The sequence below is a fragment of the Littorina saxatilis genome, linkage group LG15 (genome assembly GCF_037325665.1).
Source record: "Littorina saxatilis isolate snail1 linkage group LG15, US_GU_Lsax_2.0, whole genome shotgun sequence".
NCBI classification, from domain to species: Eukaryota; Metazoa; Mollusca; class Gastropoda; order Littorinimorpha; family Littorinidae; genus Littorina; species Littorina saxatilis.
In genome coordinates this window covers 5,764,442-5,782,084 of record NC_090259.1, presented here as the reverse complement: position 1 = coordinate 5,782,084, position 17,643 = coordinate 5,764,442, and the positions used below count along the sequence as shown (strand labels likewise).

General features: G+C 39.9%; 1 protein-coding gene across 1 annotated transcript in view; it reads left to right on the top strand.

Moving 5' to 3' along the window:
* Positions 1-17,643, top strand: part of LOC138948331 (uncharacterized) — a 322,492-nt gene that overhangs the window by 182,227 nt on the left and 122,622 nt on the right. Inside the window, exons 16-17 of the mRNA XM_070319840.1 lie at positions 4,839-4,913; positions 16,913-16,984. Of these exons, the coding sequence (XP_070175941.1) occupies positions 4,839-4,913; positions 16,913-16,984 (147 nt within the window). The remainder of the gene's footprint in view (positions 1-4,838; positions 4,914-16,912; positions 16,985-17,643) is intronic.

The window sequence follows — 17,643 nt, the reverse complement described above, 5'->3', positions numbered from 1 at the left end:
AAGCCGAACACAGTGTTGGGGGGAGAGCATCGCCGTGTTTGGTCGACTTCCGGTGAGACGACCCGCAGTCGGCCGACTGAAATTTTGTTCGTGAAACCCGATGACGTCGGATTACTGTGGTTCTCTCGGACAACTGCAGTTGGTCGACTGTGTTTCTGGCTTATGAAACTGGCCCCAGAGCTCTCGCCAGCTATAAGTTGGCTTTCTAGAACACTCTACTCTGCTTGGCAAGATCAGAGCTCTCGCCTGCTATAGGTTGGCTTTCTCTTAAACTCTACTGTGCTTTGCAAGATCAAAGCTTTCGCCTGCTATAAGTTGGCTTTCTATAACACTCTACTCTGCTTGGCAAGATCAGAGCTCTCGCCTGCTATAGGTTGGCTTTCTCTTAAACTCTACTCTGCTTTGCTAGATCAAAGCTTTTGCCTGGCTTTCTATAAAACATTTTACTCTCCTTGGCAAGATTTTTTTGAGCTTCTGTAAACTGTTCTTTGCCAACTTATTTTTTTACCTAAATATCCGTTATCTAGACACATTTGCTTTAAGGAATGAGGTGGCACGGAATTTTCATCCAAAATCATTCCATGACGTGATTTGGGTTTTCAGCATATTTAGGTACTTTGAACACCCTAGAATAGCTGCATGATGTTTATTTTGTCATTGTCATCCTCTTTTTTGCAATAAAGTGATGATTTGCAAAGTGAGTGAATGCTAAAAATCTGGAAACTTGGTGAAAAATCGATGTTTTGAAGGCAGAGCAGCAGCAACTTGTCGATAAATTTGTCGGATTCTTTGCATGCGAGTGTACTCTGAGGGAGTTCCCGTTTTTTGACGATGGCGCAGTCACAAAAGTAAATTCCGTTATTCCTCTCCGCGGCCAAAACACACACCCTGGCGAAGGGTGCTTTCGTTTGCAAATGTTCCATAGTTGGAAGAGTGACCTTGAACCTTTCAAAAATCTATTCGCTGATTGGTCATTACCAATAAATTTCAACCCGGAAGTCGATCTGCGCATGCGTGCACACCATATCCGCAAACACACGCGAACGTTATTCGATGCCGGTTCGCGTCTCAAACAGCGCTGTTGCCTCTTAACTTTGCCTCTCAAAAATAAATTCTGCAGGAATACTTCATGCAAGAGGCAGGGAAGTTACAACTTGCGGCAGATCGAGCAGCAAAGAAGAATAAGCGAGCAGTCGGTGTGATTGTTGTGCCCGCGATGCCTGAATAATAGGTAGGACGTCGGGCCTTCGTTTATCTCACAAAAACTCCATACTGATTTTCCCCTTCCACTCCAAAGTACTGCTACTCGAACTTTGGACCATACATTCCACTTATGTATCTAATTCGTGTTGTAAAATGATATTTTGACTTGGAAATTAGCTTCGTTGTAAAGTCGAACTTTTCTTGTTCAGGGGACATAAACAACTCTGTGCGTTTTCGAGTGAATCGATATTTTGTTGTAAAATCTATCGGATTTTATCCAAAATCTGCTTTACTAATAAGAACTTGATATTCTTGTCTCCCTCTAGATCATTGTACCCCTTGACATTGTCAGCGAAGCATTCCGTATAGAGTTTATATTGGCAGAAGCCCGACTTCCTACCCATAGCTGCATGTGTTATCGAAGAAAGAAATACCGCCTACTTCGCAGCGATTTCGGGTTGAAAGTCGGCCAGTTTTGTGTGATGGGAACACTTATTAGACAGAAACCATGTGTCTGCTTCTGCGATGAGACTGAGAACATCCATAGTTGCAAGCAAAATTCCAAACGCCTTACAATTGCCAGCTGATCGTATTCACTGTACTTGATGTTTCATTGAGGGTAGCATCAGTTTGATGTTAATGTGTGCAACGTTGGACTGATAGGGGATTGTGAAGAGTATTTGGAGTATTTGAAAATGTTAGTGAAAAGTACCCGAATGCACACATACTCTTGTTTGGGCAATCTGTCTTCACTGTGTGCAGCAAAACACTTCACAAACTTTCAAATGCAATTTTCTCAGAATGTGATTTTCAAGGCAAGTTACACCACGAGCATAGTATTTACTTTGGATCTACAAATGGCAGACATCATTTATGTTTTAAAATAACAAACAGTGATCTCTCGATGTAATAACAGGACCGATTTGTAGAAAAAAACTCGTATTTATTTACTGTAACTGGAATGCACGTCTGATTGGGAAATTGTCATGCACAATTGTATCTTCCTTCATTGCATACCTCTAAACCGAATATGGAAATACAATTGGTCAAAAATGCTACAACGGGTAATAGCTACTGGTGAACACATTACCAGACAAATGTCAAACCTGCAGCTTCAACGATTTTTGACTCACATGCGAAGCAAAAGTGAGTCTATGTACTCACCCGAGTCGTCCGTCCGTCCGTCCGTCCGTCCGTCCGGACGTCCGGACGTCCGGACGTCCGTCCGCCCGTCCGTCCGGAAAACTTTAACGTTGGATATTTCTTGGACACTATTCAGTCTATCAGTACCAAATTTGGCAAGATGGTGTATGATGACAAGGCCCCAAAAAACATACATAGCATCTTGACCTTGCTTCAAGGTCAAGGTCGCAGGGGCCATAAATGTTGCCTAAAAAACAGCTATTTTTCACATTTTTCCCATTTTCTCTGAAGTTTTTGAGATTGAATACCTCACCTACATATGATATATAGGGCAAAGTAAGCCCCATCTTTTGATACCAGTTTGGTTTACCTTGCTTCAAGGTCAAGGTCACAGGAGCTCTTCAAAGTTGGATTGTATACATATTTTGAAGTGACCTTGACCCTGAACTATGGAAGATAACTGTTTCAAACTTAAAAATTATGTGGGGCACATGTTATGCTTTCATCATGAGACACATTTGGTCACATATGATCAAGGTCAAGGTCACTTTGACCCTTATGAAATGTGACCAAAATAAGGTAGTGAACCACTAAAAGTGACCATATCTCATGGTCAATAAGCACCATTGTACTTCCTATGTCTTGAATTAACAGCTTTGTGTTGCATGACCTTGGATGACCTTGACCTTGGGTCAAGGTCACATGTATTTTGGTAGGAAAAATGTGTAAAGCAGTTCTTAGTGTATGATGTCATTGCTAGGTTTAGTTACCCTAAAGGTCGAGGTCAAGCATGTGAGTCGTATGGGCTTTGCCCTTCTTGTATTTTTATAAAGAGCTACAGCTTAATATAACTTTTTTGTCCTTTTTTGAAACAAATCATTGTTTTTTCATAAAATATTGGTATTGCTATTAGTTCTTAAAATGAGTATGAATGAGACCAAAAAAACATCAAAATATTGCAAAACAAATTGCACACAGTCAGTTTTTAGTTTTCGTGCCACCTCTCCCCTTAAGTTTAATTCAACACTTTGCTATTAGGTTCTATTGCCAAGCACAGTTGGACAAGTAACATAGAACCATGCGTGATTCATATTAATACAAATAAAGTCATAGAAGCAGTTCACTGAAGTTAATTGTGATGAATTTATAAATATTGCATTTGAAATGATATATTTTGATTGCTTAACTTTTTGGCAGAAGTGTATATCAAACTAAAATACCGGTAGTAGTTTTTATCAAGTTGCCAACCGTTCTAACCACACACACACACACACACACACACACACACATACATACACTCCCACACACACGCATGCACGCACGCACGCACGCACACACACACACACACACCCGCACGCACACACACACACACACACACACACACACACACACACTTGCGCAAAATCACACTCACAGATTTTCTCCCGTCCTTTTTACTTTGGAATGAACACATTGTGACTTGGTTCTTTCTTTGATGCAGGACAAGAATGAACACATTGTGACTTGGTTCTCTGTCTGTCGCAGAGCTGGAATGAACACATTGTGACTTGGTTCTCTGTCTGATGCAGGACAAGAATGAACACATTGTGACTTGGTTCTCTGTCTGTCGCAGAGCTGGAATGAACACATTGTGACTTGGTTCTCTGTCTGGTGCAGGACTGTAATGAACACATTGTTACTTGGTCCTCTGTCTGTCGCAGAGCTGGAATGAACACATTGTGACTTTGTTCTCTGTCTGGTGCAGGGCTGGAATGAGCACATTGTGACTTGGTTCTCTGTCTGGTGCAGGGCTGGAATGAGCACATTGTGACTTGGTTCTCTGTCTGATGCAGAGCTGGAATGAGCACATTGTGACTTTGTTCTCTGTCTGGTGTAGAGCTGGAATGAGCACATTGTGACTTTGTTCTCTGTCTGGTGTAGAGCTGGAATGAGCACATTGTTACTTTGTTCTCTGTCTGGTGTAGAGCTGGAATGAGCACATTGTTACTTGGTTCTCTGTCTGGTGCAGAGCTGGAATGAGCACATTGCGACTTTGTTCTCTGTCTGGTGTAGAGCTGGAATGAGCACATTGTGACTTTGTTCTCTGTCTGGTGCAGGGCTGGAATGAGCACATTGTGACTTTGTTCTCTGTCTGGTGCAGGGCTGGAATGAACACATTGTGACTTTGTTCTCTGTCTGATGCAGGGCTGGAATGAGCACATTGTGACTTTGTTCTCTGTCTGGTGTAGAGCTGGAATGAGCACATTGTGACTTGGTTCTCTGTCTGATGCAGGGCTGGAATGAGCACATTGTGACTTTGTTCTCTGTCTGGTGTAGAGCTGGAATGAGCACATTGTGACTTGGTTCTCTGTCTGATGCAGGGCTGGAATGAGCACATTGTGACTTTGTTCTCTGTCTGATGCAGAGCTGGAATGAGCACATTGTTACTTGGTTCTCTGTCTGATGCAGGGATGGAATGAACACATTGTGACTTGGTTCTCTGTCTGATGCAGGGCTGGATGTAAACCAGGTGTGCACAAGCAACGATGGTTGTGTCTCTGCACTCTGCGACACAGACAACAAGTGCAGTGAGTAAAGATATTTTATGTAAAATGGCACAGATGATGCTTGTGATCTTGTTCATAATATTTCTTGTTCCATTAGTGATAAAGATACACCACTATGTGAGCATAGAGTTAAGCATCCCCATGCGCCCTCTTGGTTAACAACAGACATCATTGAGGCTATGGCGTTACTTGATTATTATGAATAACATAAAATAAACAAGAGGTGAAGCCTTCAAGGCTCACGTAAGAAATCGACAAACAGTAACACAAACTCAATCACTCCGTCACACATACACACACAGTAAGCTAGGCGACACGGTGCAAGAGTGCGAGAGATCTGTCTGTCTGAAGCCTACTTACGGGGACACGACTGCCAGATCGACACTGCAGTTTCGACAGCGCTTCCTCGCGCAGACACTGGCTACACGCTGTGCAGATTTCGACAGCGCTTCCTCGCGCAGACACTGGAAACACGCTGTGCAGATTAACCTGTAGGAAATCTCCTTTGGTATCTTCTTTATCTATTCTTCTGGAGCTACGAAACCGAACAATGTGAAATCGTTTTCTCCGAATCGGCGAACTGCAGCTCGGTGATAACTGTATCTATACCACAATCAGTCCTTCACGCGATCTGACCTAACCTTGACCCCTGACCTGGTCTACATACCACACACGACACAAACCAGTCACCCGTTTTACCCCCCCCCCCCAAAAAAAAAAAACAACCCCACCACCCGTTTTCTTTAGATACACACTTTAACTACATACGTGCAGACGAAATGTTGATCATTGCTTCAATATTTTGAAGCTGTTGCTTGGATAATAACCAGGTAAAATTAGTATTTCGGTGGGCAAATGTAGTTTCTATCACACACATACACACACACACACATACACACGCACAGACAGACAAAGTTTAGCATCGCATAGGCTACACTTACGTGAGCCAAAAACGACTACAAATTATAACAAGTCGCGTAAAGCGATATAAAAACATTTAGTCAATCGGTATCAAACTAAAAGATCAACACCAAAAACCAGTCATCACCAAGACTACGAGATACATTTAGAAGACTACAATATGCATGTAGATAGTCTCGGCAAACAATACCGAGACGAATCACGCTCGTCTTCGCGAAGCATGCGACCATATAGTACTTAATTAACCTATTTTTGTCATTCTGAGCACATTGTTAGAGTGAACACGACATATCTATGTATGTTTGAATTCAGGAGAAGATGAGGAATACAATGCAGTCATTGTTTAATCTGTTACTAAAATTTCGATTTCAATGACAACTTTAATCATTTTTATTATTTTGAGCTGAAATGCATTACCATAGTCCGGACTTCGTCGAAGATTGTTTTATCAACATTTCAATCAATTTGGTTGAAAAATGGGGGAGTGACAGTGCTGCCCTAACTTTCACAAAAAACGGATATGACGTCATCAAAGACATCCATCCAAAAAATGAAGAAAAAAAGTCAGGGGATATTATACCCAGAAACTCTCATGTAAAGTTTTATGAAGATTGGTCCAGTAGTTTCCTCGGAATCACTTTACACACACACACACACACACACACACACACACACACACACACACACACACACACACACACACACACACACACACACACACACACACACACACACACCATGACCCTCGTCTCGATTCCCCGGCTATGTTAAAACAGTTAGTCAAAACTTGACTAAATATAAACAAGTCGCGTAAGGTGAAAATACAACATTTAGTCAAGCTGTCGAACTCAGAGAATAAAACTGAACGCAATGCAATTTTTCAGCAAGACCGTATACTCGTAGCATCGTCAGTCCACCGCTCGTGGCAAAGGCAGTGAAATTGACAAGAATAGCGGGGTAGTAGTTGCGCTGAGAAGGATAGCACGCTTTTCTGTAACTCTCTTCGTTTTAACTTTCTGAGCGTGTTTTCAATCCAAACATATCATATCTAGGTATATGTTTTTGGAATCAGGAGCCGACAAGGAATACGATGCAAGTGTTTTTAAATTGATTTCAAAACTTTAATTTTGATCATAGTTTTTTTTGTTTTTTTTTCTATTCCGTAAATAACAGTCTCCAAATATTATTATTTCACACACTCAATTTAAACTTACACTTGTTTTATACCAGGCCCCTGAGCGTTAAGTCCCTTTGAAAAATAAATAATATTTCAAGGGGTGTCCCATATCTAAATTTACTTATACACATTTTTCCAATCAAGATTAAATGGGTAAGATACTTAAACATATCATGTGTCAAACCATTCTTATCTCGCACACAAATCAGCACATCTGTTGCTTGTAAAATAATTGCTATGTTATATCGATTGTAAAACAATGTTTCAACATGCTTCCACAAATGGTGAATTTTACTGCAATAGAAAAAGAAATGTTCAATATAATCAACTTGTTCAATACAATATGGACATTTATCATTATTTGCGAGTCCCATTTTTAAGAGAAGAATATTGGTTGGGTATATATTGTGTAATATCTTCCACTGTAATTCTTTTAGTCTGGTTTCTGTTGTTGTCTCTTTTGCATTAAGCCAAACTTTTTCTTCAATATTAAAACCAAGTTTGTTCAGCCAAAATCGAACACAGCAGGGTGGACTATATTTCATATCTGTCATAAAATTTCGAAAATCTCTAGCTTTTAACATCACTTTATCATTAAAATACAATTTCGAAAATTCTTCAGTAACAGCATATACATAAGCCGCATTGTTCTTTAAATAACGAGACAACGCCGAGTGAACAACAATGTACTGTAAATAGAGTTCTGGTGAAGTACCAATTAAGTTCTGTACATTTTGAAATGAAAAAATGGAATTGTTTTCTAAAAGGTCATTGACATGTGTTATTCCTTTTTTGCCCAGTTGTCAAAATAAATTACATTATTTTGATATTTTATATCGACATTATTCCATATGCATGCCATCTTCAGAGACGAAGGAGAGTGCAGTGTATTATGTTCCAACCAGACTCGCAGTACTTTGCTCCAGAAGGAGGACTTCTTCTTCTTCTTCTGCGTTCGTGGGCTGAAACTCCCACGTACACTCGTGTTTTTTGCACGAGTGGAATTTTACGTGTATGACCGTTTTTTACCCCGCCATTTAGGAGAAGGAGGACTGAAGACTATCTAACCCTTTAAACTTTTTAGGACCAATAATTGAATTAAAACATGATAAATCTGTTCCAAAATTACGGAAATGTAATCTAGGAATCCAAGTCCATGTACTATTGTTATTCATATTCGAAAGCTGAGCAAGCCAGCCGCACAGAATAGATTCTTGCAATATTTACATATCAATCATTTGAATTCCTCCTGTTCCTATTCCACTGCACATGACACTTTTCTTCACTTTCTCAAACGCTTTCTTATTACAATTAATTTTCCTCCAAAGAAAACGAAACAACAACGTATTAATTTTTTTCAACACAGGTTCAGGGATGCATATTGCCTGCATAACATAAACAAAGTGAGAAATCAAAACACTTTTTATTACGCACATTTTACCAAATATGCCAAGATTCCCATTTTCCCAGTTTAAAATCACCTGTTTAATACTCATAGTTTTTTATATTTTTAATTTTCAGAGTTTGTTTTTAATCCAAATATAACATATTTATATGTTTTTGGAATCAGGAAATGATGAAGAATAAGATGAACGTAAATTTGGATCGTTTTATAAAAATTGTGTTTTTTTTACAATTTTCAGATATTTAAAGACCAAAGTCATTAATTAATTTTTAGGCCACCAAGCTGAAATGCAATACTGAAGTCCGGCCTTTGTCGAAGATTGCTTGGCCAAATTTTCAATCAATTTGATTAAAAAAGGAGGGTGTCATCCGGGGATATCATTCCCAGGAACTCTTATGTAAAATTTCATAAAGATCGGTCCAGTAGTTTGGTCTGAATCGCTCTACACACACAGACAGACAGACAGACACACAGACAGACAGACACACACACATACACATACATACACCACGACCCTCGTCTCGATTCCCCCTCTATGTTAAATCATTTAGTCAAAACTTGACTAAATGTAAAAACAGGAAGGCACAATAAAACGTACAATTACATAGCCCATATTCAACACATTTCTAAATTATATAAACATAATCCTCGTCTCCTTTCTTGTCTTTCTATTTAATTATTTTATAAAACTACTCATAGCAACAAAATCCTGTTCTGTCCATAGTTAATAATGTGAATTGAATTTTTTTTTTATAAAGATCAATATAATTATAGAATATCCTTATCTTGTTCAATAAAAAAAAATGTATATGATTTGACAGTATCAGAGGTTTAAATAGGTACCACTCCAGAAAAAATGTATTACACGTAAAATTAATTTTACTTAAATATTCTCCTACCAAATATCTTTTTCTCAAATCTCTTTTAAATGCAACCAGTGTAGGAACAACTTTTGCATATTTACACTTGTAAATACAATAATTGGCATTTAATATTATAAAATCAAACACTGCCCAATAAACTGTTCATTATGTCTTAGATATTCTTAGGATTGAATTACTAAATGAATTTATATTTTAGGTCACATTAGGATCACGTCTGTGGCAATCAGTAGGAAATTAACGTTCTCAAAATAATTGTAAGAGGATAAAACAGCAAATATGTTCGATGCATATACAGTGGAACCTTCCGATTGAAGCCTGAAAAACACTGAGAAAATCAGGTCTGAAAAATGAGGGATAAATGAACAGAAGTTAATGACATCAAATCTGAAAAAAACAGGGTCTTCACAGGGAGTGAGCCGTCTATTTGGGGGGAGAGGGGGGGTCGTCTATAATGGGAGGAACTTCTTTTGGACTGGGGGTCTTAAAAAATTGGAAGTCATCTATGGGTGGGTGGTGGTGGTAATGTGGGGGGGGGGGGGTTAAAGGGTATAGAGACTTCGTGGCGGCGGGGGGAGGTGTTCACCTGCATTGAGACTTGACGAAGGGGAGTCATACTAGACGAGCGGCCAAATCGGAAAAAGGCGCTTAATTTAGGAGTTTAATGCACAGGGGGTACTTCCGGGCAAATTTGGTTACATTTGAAAGATAAATGCATATAGACTCTGAAACAACCTTTCTAGGTTCCCAAAAGTGGCAGCAGCTATACGCAATTTTAAGGCAAAGTAGCCCAGTTATTTTAAAAAAATGCACTGCAGAAAAAAAAACTTTGTTGCAAAACACGGCAATATCAGCTTAACCGCAGGCGCCAGAGTAGATATTTCTGAGTGAACTATCAAGTAATTGGAAGGTGTTAAACAGCAAGTGAAAAGATTGTTTGCGTGCAACACATAGGAGCACCAGGAGGCCAAGGCATTTCAGACATTATGTTACGTCACGTCATTTTCACTTTTTGGGGATAATGTCAAATCTTCTGAAAAATGTTTTGTAAGCCACATTCTAATCCAAGACATATAAGAGGAAAGTGCATTTATCGGGCTTTTAGTTGCAAGTACCTCTGATGAGATAGCTCATAAACACTAAGTGTGAGAGTAAATTTCCGAAGTACACCCCCTAATTGTGCAAGTCAAAGTTATGTCATGAAAGCTTTTTTAGATGCACTATAACAGGTAAGGGTGGAGTGTAATGGACCTAACACGTACGTTAATACATAAACAAATGCCTGTTCCAAGCGTAGGCGCAAAAGTTATAAAGATACCTGTGAAGAAATGTATGCGCGAGACGATAACTTTGTGATGAGTCTCATTTAGACAAATAACGCCTTTAATTGCCTATACTTACATTTTCAGGCCATGCTGGTTTTCATAAGAGTTGCATTTGAACCTCCAAAATGCCCGTCAATACAAAGTAAGAAGATAGAATGTATCTGTGATTGACAATGTGCGCAATATTTATTGAACATTCACTGAAAAAATCGGGTTCATACCGTTTTTGGAGGTTTTACGTTTCACGGAAGAAAAAACAGAATTTAGTGTGTTATACAATACTCTCTGGGTAACATGATTCACGTAGAATAAAGAAGTACAATGTATGCCATGTAGTTACTGAATGTAGGTTGAGCTTGCGGAATATTGTTTGAATATTGCACCTGCAACGATGACATCACTCGTGACGTCGAAGCGACAGGTACGCAAGATATAAAGTCTAGAATGAGCACTGTATACTAGTCGCAAGGTCCCCACTGGTTTTTAGAAACAAAATTCCATGACTTTTCCATGACTTTCCATGAGCCTCAATAACATTTTCCATGACTAGATCCACAGGTCGCCATTTCCGAACACGCAAACTTTTTACGTCTTGTCACTGACAGTTTTGACACTGGCTTGCTTTGCACTGAATTTGAGTCAGTTTCTACGCAGTGTCTCTTCGACAAGCAAGTCAAGCATTTGCTACGCAGTCAGATTATCGGTAATGTTTGCTGGTCCTGTCATTTCATTAAACTGGACCAGCCACTGTTTGTATCCATCTGCACTTTCGTAAATTCCGTTTCGTAACCGTCACTGTGACTTGACCAACTGTCATTTTTTTCACCGCGATACACAGTTCATTGCGAAGGTTATCGAATTAGGGAGGAGGAGTAGAGCCTAGTACTGGACAATTTTCATGAAACCAGGTTGGAATATGGTTGCCAGAGGCGGTCAAACTTATCTTCTGCAAACTTACCTTGTACTTTTCCAAAAAATATCTACTTTTCAAAAATTTCAAGAATATCGGAAGCATCGGTCTTTCAGAGTTCCATTTACATTTGTAAATATAAAATTTGGCCAGTAAAATAATGAAATCTAAGGCTTTATCAGTGAACATATTTTCCTGAACTCCAAACAATACTACCGCTTCCGAAAACCGGAAATTACTAACATGATAACAACTATTATTGAACAGTTCCTGTAGTTCCTGCCAAAACCTGTTAATATTCTGGCAATGCCACATCAAATGATTAATTGTTTCTTCCTCATTGTTACAAAACGAACAATTAGAAGATTCAACAATTTTTCTCAGAAATAAGTAGCGGTTTGTGGGCAAAGCCCTATAAATTAACCTCAGCTGGAACCATTTTAGCTGACAATCAACTGTTGTCTTATGACATAAGTAAAAGATCTTGTTCCAGCTGAGGTTATCCAAAATACCATTCCATTTTACCACACCAGCTGGGGCTGAGTCTGCCGCGGCCAAACACGATTGGACACTATGGTTTCCTTCAAATATTATTTTCCATGGTTTTTGCTTTAACAATTCATAGTTTGCCTCCTGTTTTACATTTATCTTTTTCTGATATGCCTTAATAGATTTGACCATTCCTGCAAATTTCAAAAAAATAACCTTCAACGTAGGACATTTTATCTGAAAATCTACAAAATTCAATATGGGTATATTTTTCGAGGGAGTACTTATTGCTCTGTCTATTGTATGCAGTCTATCTTTCCGACCATTATACAATGCTCATTCTAGACTTCTCACATTGCTGTCACGTTTCACTATATCACATAAGGTGATTATAAAACGGTTAGTTACTTCTAACTAACTAACCACACCACGATCCACTCTCGCAGTCATACAATTAAATAGAAACAACAAAAGTATAAGTTCCAGACGCCTGTTTATGTAATAACTCGCCACCTCCCTCGAGACTTCACTCAAAATATGTTCTTTTTTACGTTCAAAACGTAAACACCATGTGTCACTGACAAAAATGCCAGTTAAAGTATAGAAAATTATAGTAACACGCTGATCCCGTGTAAAGCTAGGAAAATATAGCTGATCTGCCTAAAAGTGCTAACTTATGCAGGTGTCACACACCCCACGTTGTCACCGCTCGAATGTAATCATAAATAGAAAAGATGACAACGGTGGTAAACAGGGTGCAAAGACATGGTGCACTTAGCTTTTCTTCTGCCACTGAGTGGACGGCCTGTAATTAGTCTTTAGTCTCCACAACTGCTCCGTCGAATGAAGTGCTGGTTAGCGTGGTGACGAAGCAGGGAACTGTGGAGACATCAGGCGCCACACCCTGTCGCTGGTTAGCTGGTTAGCCGGTTAGCTGGTTAGCCGGTTAGCTGGTTACATCACTCCGCGGACGATCTTGATGTAGCATCCCGCTGATAACAGTGTCCCGCAGATAACAGCGTCCCGCAGGTAACAGCCAGCAACAGTAGCAGGTAGAAATGAAGAAAGGCTGCAACAAAAAGCCTCGGTGCACTAGACATGTCATGCTACCCCTCACACCCCACCTTTAAACATGTCACCCTGACATATTTCATCGAGCACGTGGGCCTGCACAAACGGACTTTTACAACAAATCAGCCATTTTCCTTCCTTCTCTCCATATCTGCAAAAACCATATACAGATTAGTATTTTAGCGTCACAAAGAGCAAATTATGCGCTAACCTGGAAAGAACAACAGAGAGTATTTCAATCCACAAACACAGACTCGTCAACAGCGTTAAATAATGATTTATTACCTCAAAAGCCTATGTAGGTAGCTCTCTCATTGAAGCGAAAACCGCTTCCTCCTTTGAATGGCCCCTGTTCGTCAACAGCGATATCCCATTCGCCCTCTTGCTGAGTACTTTATGCGGTGAAATTACCTTCACGCACAGCGAAGAGAATTTGACGACCCGTCAACGTCAGACCGCATGTGAACGGAGAGAAAGTGGTCTCAAACTGAAGTTTCCTGAAGCCCTCCTGTACATATATGCAGAGCGGCGCGTTGAATATCAATGCAGAACTCAAAGCGATGAAATCCTTCAAACTAGCAGGAAATATAAGACACCGACCGTTCTCCCCAGCGCTGAGTTTTCGAGTGTCCAGTTAACATGTCTCAGACAGACAACCTTGACAAAATCACGTGACTAACCCTGTCACATGCCCCAGTTCAGCTATCGACAATTCTGCCTCGACAGCAGAAATCACCCCCGTGAAATCCGTGCAACACAAAATATCCGTGTTCGTTCTGCGCTGTCAGCAAAACCCACAACCGTTGACAGAAAGCACAGGCGCTTTCTATCGCAATCGACCAAGAGAAGGCACCCCACCGAGTGACACTTTCTTGATCCATGTCACCTAATTGTGACAATTGGCTACCTGTAACATTGACGTCACGTGTGACGTCATCGCTGTCGTTGTGATGTTCAAATTTCATCCTGCAAGCTCAATCTACATTTTAGTAACTTCACAAACTAAATTGTACTGCTTTGTCCCGTTGACTTGAAATTCATCAGAGTGTTTTGCTTTACACATGAAAAGCATGTTGTCTTCAGTGAAAAGTAAAACCGACAAAAACAGTTCAAAACCGATTTTCTTGCTGAAAATTTAAGAAATATGACACACATTGCCCATCGCGGATACATTTCATCATCTAACTTTGAATTAAGGAGCAATTAGGAAGATAAAATCCAATTCAGATAAAAATCAGTACTAGCTGAAAATGTAAGGTTGCGCAATCAAAGGCGTAATTTGTAACAATTTGTAAAAGCTACTAACAAAATGATCTGTCTCTCACAATAACGTTTTTACTTTGTATCTTTTTAAATATTGCACCTACCAGGCATTTGTCTATGTTATAACTATCAAGTCTATCCAATTGTGTTCCTGCACGTCATAATGAGAGCAAAAGACTTTCCGCGCAGAATTGTGACTTTCAAAATTAGAGGGTGTACTTCTATAGTGAACTCTCACACTTTGTGTTTAAGAGATATCTCCAAAACGTTACTTGCTATAAGAAGCCCGATGATTACCCGTTCCTCTGACGTGTATTTAATCAGATTGGTATTAATGAAACGTCCTCGGGGAGAATTAACATTATTCAGAAAAGTAAAAACGGCATGACGTAACACAACTTCCAAGATGGAAGGCCTGATGATACTCGTATGTGCTACAGTCAAACAAGCTTTTTACTTGCCGTGTTAGACCTTTCAGTTACCTAATGACTCAATCTGATCTGATATACTCACTCTGATGCGTGCGGTTTAGCTGATACAGTATACTTTTCACAATATTTTGGCTACTTTGCCTCAAGATGCGTATAGCTGCTGCCACTTTTGGGTTCCTAGAAAGGTTGGGTGACATTTCGAAGGCATTTATCTTTCAAATAATACCAAATTTGCTCGGGAGTACCGACTGCGCATTAAAATCGGGCTGAGAGCCAAGTTGGCCGACAAGTGCTCATGGTAGACTCAGGCATGAAAAACTGAAAAAAAAAAAAATATTGAAAACAAAATTCGAAGGCGCGTAGCGCCAAGTTTCGCAGGCGCGAAGCGCCAAGACTTCTAGGGGGGTCCGGGGGCATGCTCCCCCGAACATTTTTTTTTTCAAGGGTGCAATTTGGTGCAATCTGGGGCTATCTGAGCCTTAAAATTGGATTCAAACATGGCCCCAAAACTATTTTACTATAACTATGACTAGGAAAAAAAAAAAAAAAAAAGGAAATATACGGAAAATAAAAAAAAAACCGGTTTATTTTGTTCAAAAATACCGAAAATACGGAAAATACGGAGAATTTTCATGCCTGAGACTTTACACCTCGCTTACCTTTAGCTTCGACGTCACGTGTGACGTCATCGTTGCAGGTGTAATATTCAAACAATATTCCGCAAGCTTAACCTACATTCAGTAACTACATGGCATACATTGTACTTCTTTATTGTATGTTAATCATGTTAACCAGAGAGTTTTGTATAACACATTAAATTCAGTTTTTCCTTTATCAGTGAAACGTAAAACCGTCACAAACGGTATGCACCCGATTTTGTCAGTGAATGTTCAATAAATATGGCGTACATTGTCAATCACAGATACATTCTATCTTCTTACTTTGTATTGACTGGCATTTTGGAGGTTCAAATGCAACTCTTATGAAAACCAGCACTGCCTGAAAATGTAAGTATACGCAATTAAAGGCGTTATTTGTCTGAATGAGACTCATCACAAAGTTATCGTCTCGCGCATACATTTCTTCACAGGTATCTTTATAACTTTTCCACCTACGCTTAGAGCAGGCATTTTTCTATGTATCAACGTACATGTTAGGTCCATTACACTCCACCCTTACCTGTCAATAGTGCCTCTCAAAAGACTTTCATGACATAACTTTGACTTGCAAAATTAGGGGGTGTACTTCGGAAATAAATTCTCACACATAGTGTTTATGAACTATCTCATCAGAGGTACTTGTAACTAAAAGCCCGATGAACGCACTTTCCCCTGATATGTATTTGATTAGATTGTGACTTTTAAACCGTTTTTGAGAAGATTTGACATTATCCAGAAAAGTGAAAATGGCGTGACGTAACACAATTTTTGAAATGCAAGGCCTCCTAGTGCTCCTATGTGCTGCACGCAAGCAATCTTTTTACTTGCTGTTTAACACCTTCCAATTACTTGATAGTTCACTCAGAAATATCTACTCTGGCGCCTGCGGTTAAGCTGATATTGCCGTGTTTTACAACAATGTTCTTTTTTCTGTAGTGCATTTTTCAAAATAACTGGGCTACTTTGCCTTTAAATTGCGTATAGCTGCTGCCACTTTTGGGAACCTAGAAAGGTTGTTTCAGAGACTATATGCATTTATCTTTCAAATGAAACTAAATTAGCCCGGGAGTAACGACTGTGCATTAAAATCGGCCTCCGAGGCCCTTTAGCCGCTCGTCTCTAAAAACCACTTGCTGTATTTCACACTTCTTTTAACTCACTCTAACCTTATTATAGACACAATATTAGTGAAGTTGATTGTTTTGGGTCAATCGCTGTCGGATGTAATTAATCACCATGATTCTTGTAAAAAGACAGTTCTCTTTCTTTCAAATTGTTGCCGGGTGTTGATTATAATGATGGTGGGTTTCTTAAAAGGGAGGGAGTCTTCTATCGGGTGTCATAAAAGCGAGGGAGTCTCTTAACGGGGGGTCTTTAAAGTTGGATTCCACTGTAATGGGACATGACGAAGGTAGTCGTATAAGCATTAGCTTTTCTTGTTCTCTCTCAAATTGTGGATGCACGTCTGCGTGCGTGTCGTTCATCTAGAATGGCAAACTGGACACAGATGTCAACAAGGAGAGTGTCAGAACACACACGTCTGTGAAGGAGAATACTGCAGTGAGTACCCTCACCCTCATTCCATGCATGCTGCCCTCTGTATATATATGTGGGGGGGGGGGGGGGGGGACATCTGGCCCCCAGCGGGTATTCATTTCAGCTACTAATACTCTCTCTTCCTCTCTCATTCTCTTCCTCTCTCTCTCGCTCCCTCACTCTCTATCTCTCTCTCTCTCGCTCCCTCACTCTCTATCTCTCTCTCTCTCGCTCCCTCACTCTCTATCTCTCTCTCTCTCGCTCCCTCACTCTCTATCTCTCTCCTTCCTTCTCTTCCTCTCTCTCTCTCTCTCCTCCCCCCCCCCCCCCCCTTGTATCTCTCTCTCTCTCTCTCTCTCTCTCTCTCTCTCTCTCTCTCTCTCTCTCTCTCTCTCTCTCTCTCTCCCAAAAGTCACTATTTTTTTTTAAAATTCTGTTCATAATCACCTCATTTTTTGATGATGTAGATGTTTCCGATCACCCCCCCCCCCCCTCCTCCCCCCTAGCCACTTTTTTGATACGCTGAGTTATAGACGGTTTTGTTTATTTGATTGTGCTAGTCTTTCGGATGAGACGAAAAACCGAGGTCCCTTCGTGTACACTACATTGGGGTGTGCACGTTAAAGATCCCACGATTGACAAAAGGGTCTTTCCTGGCAAAATTGTATAGGCATAGATAAAAA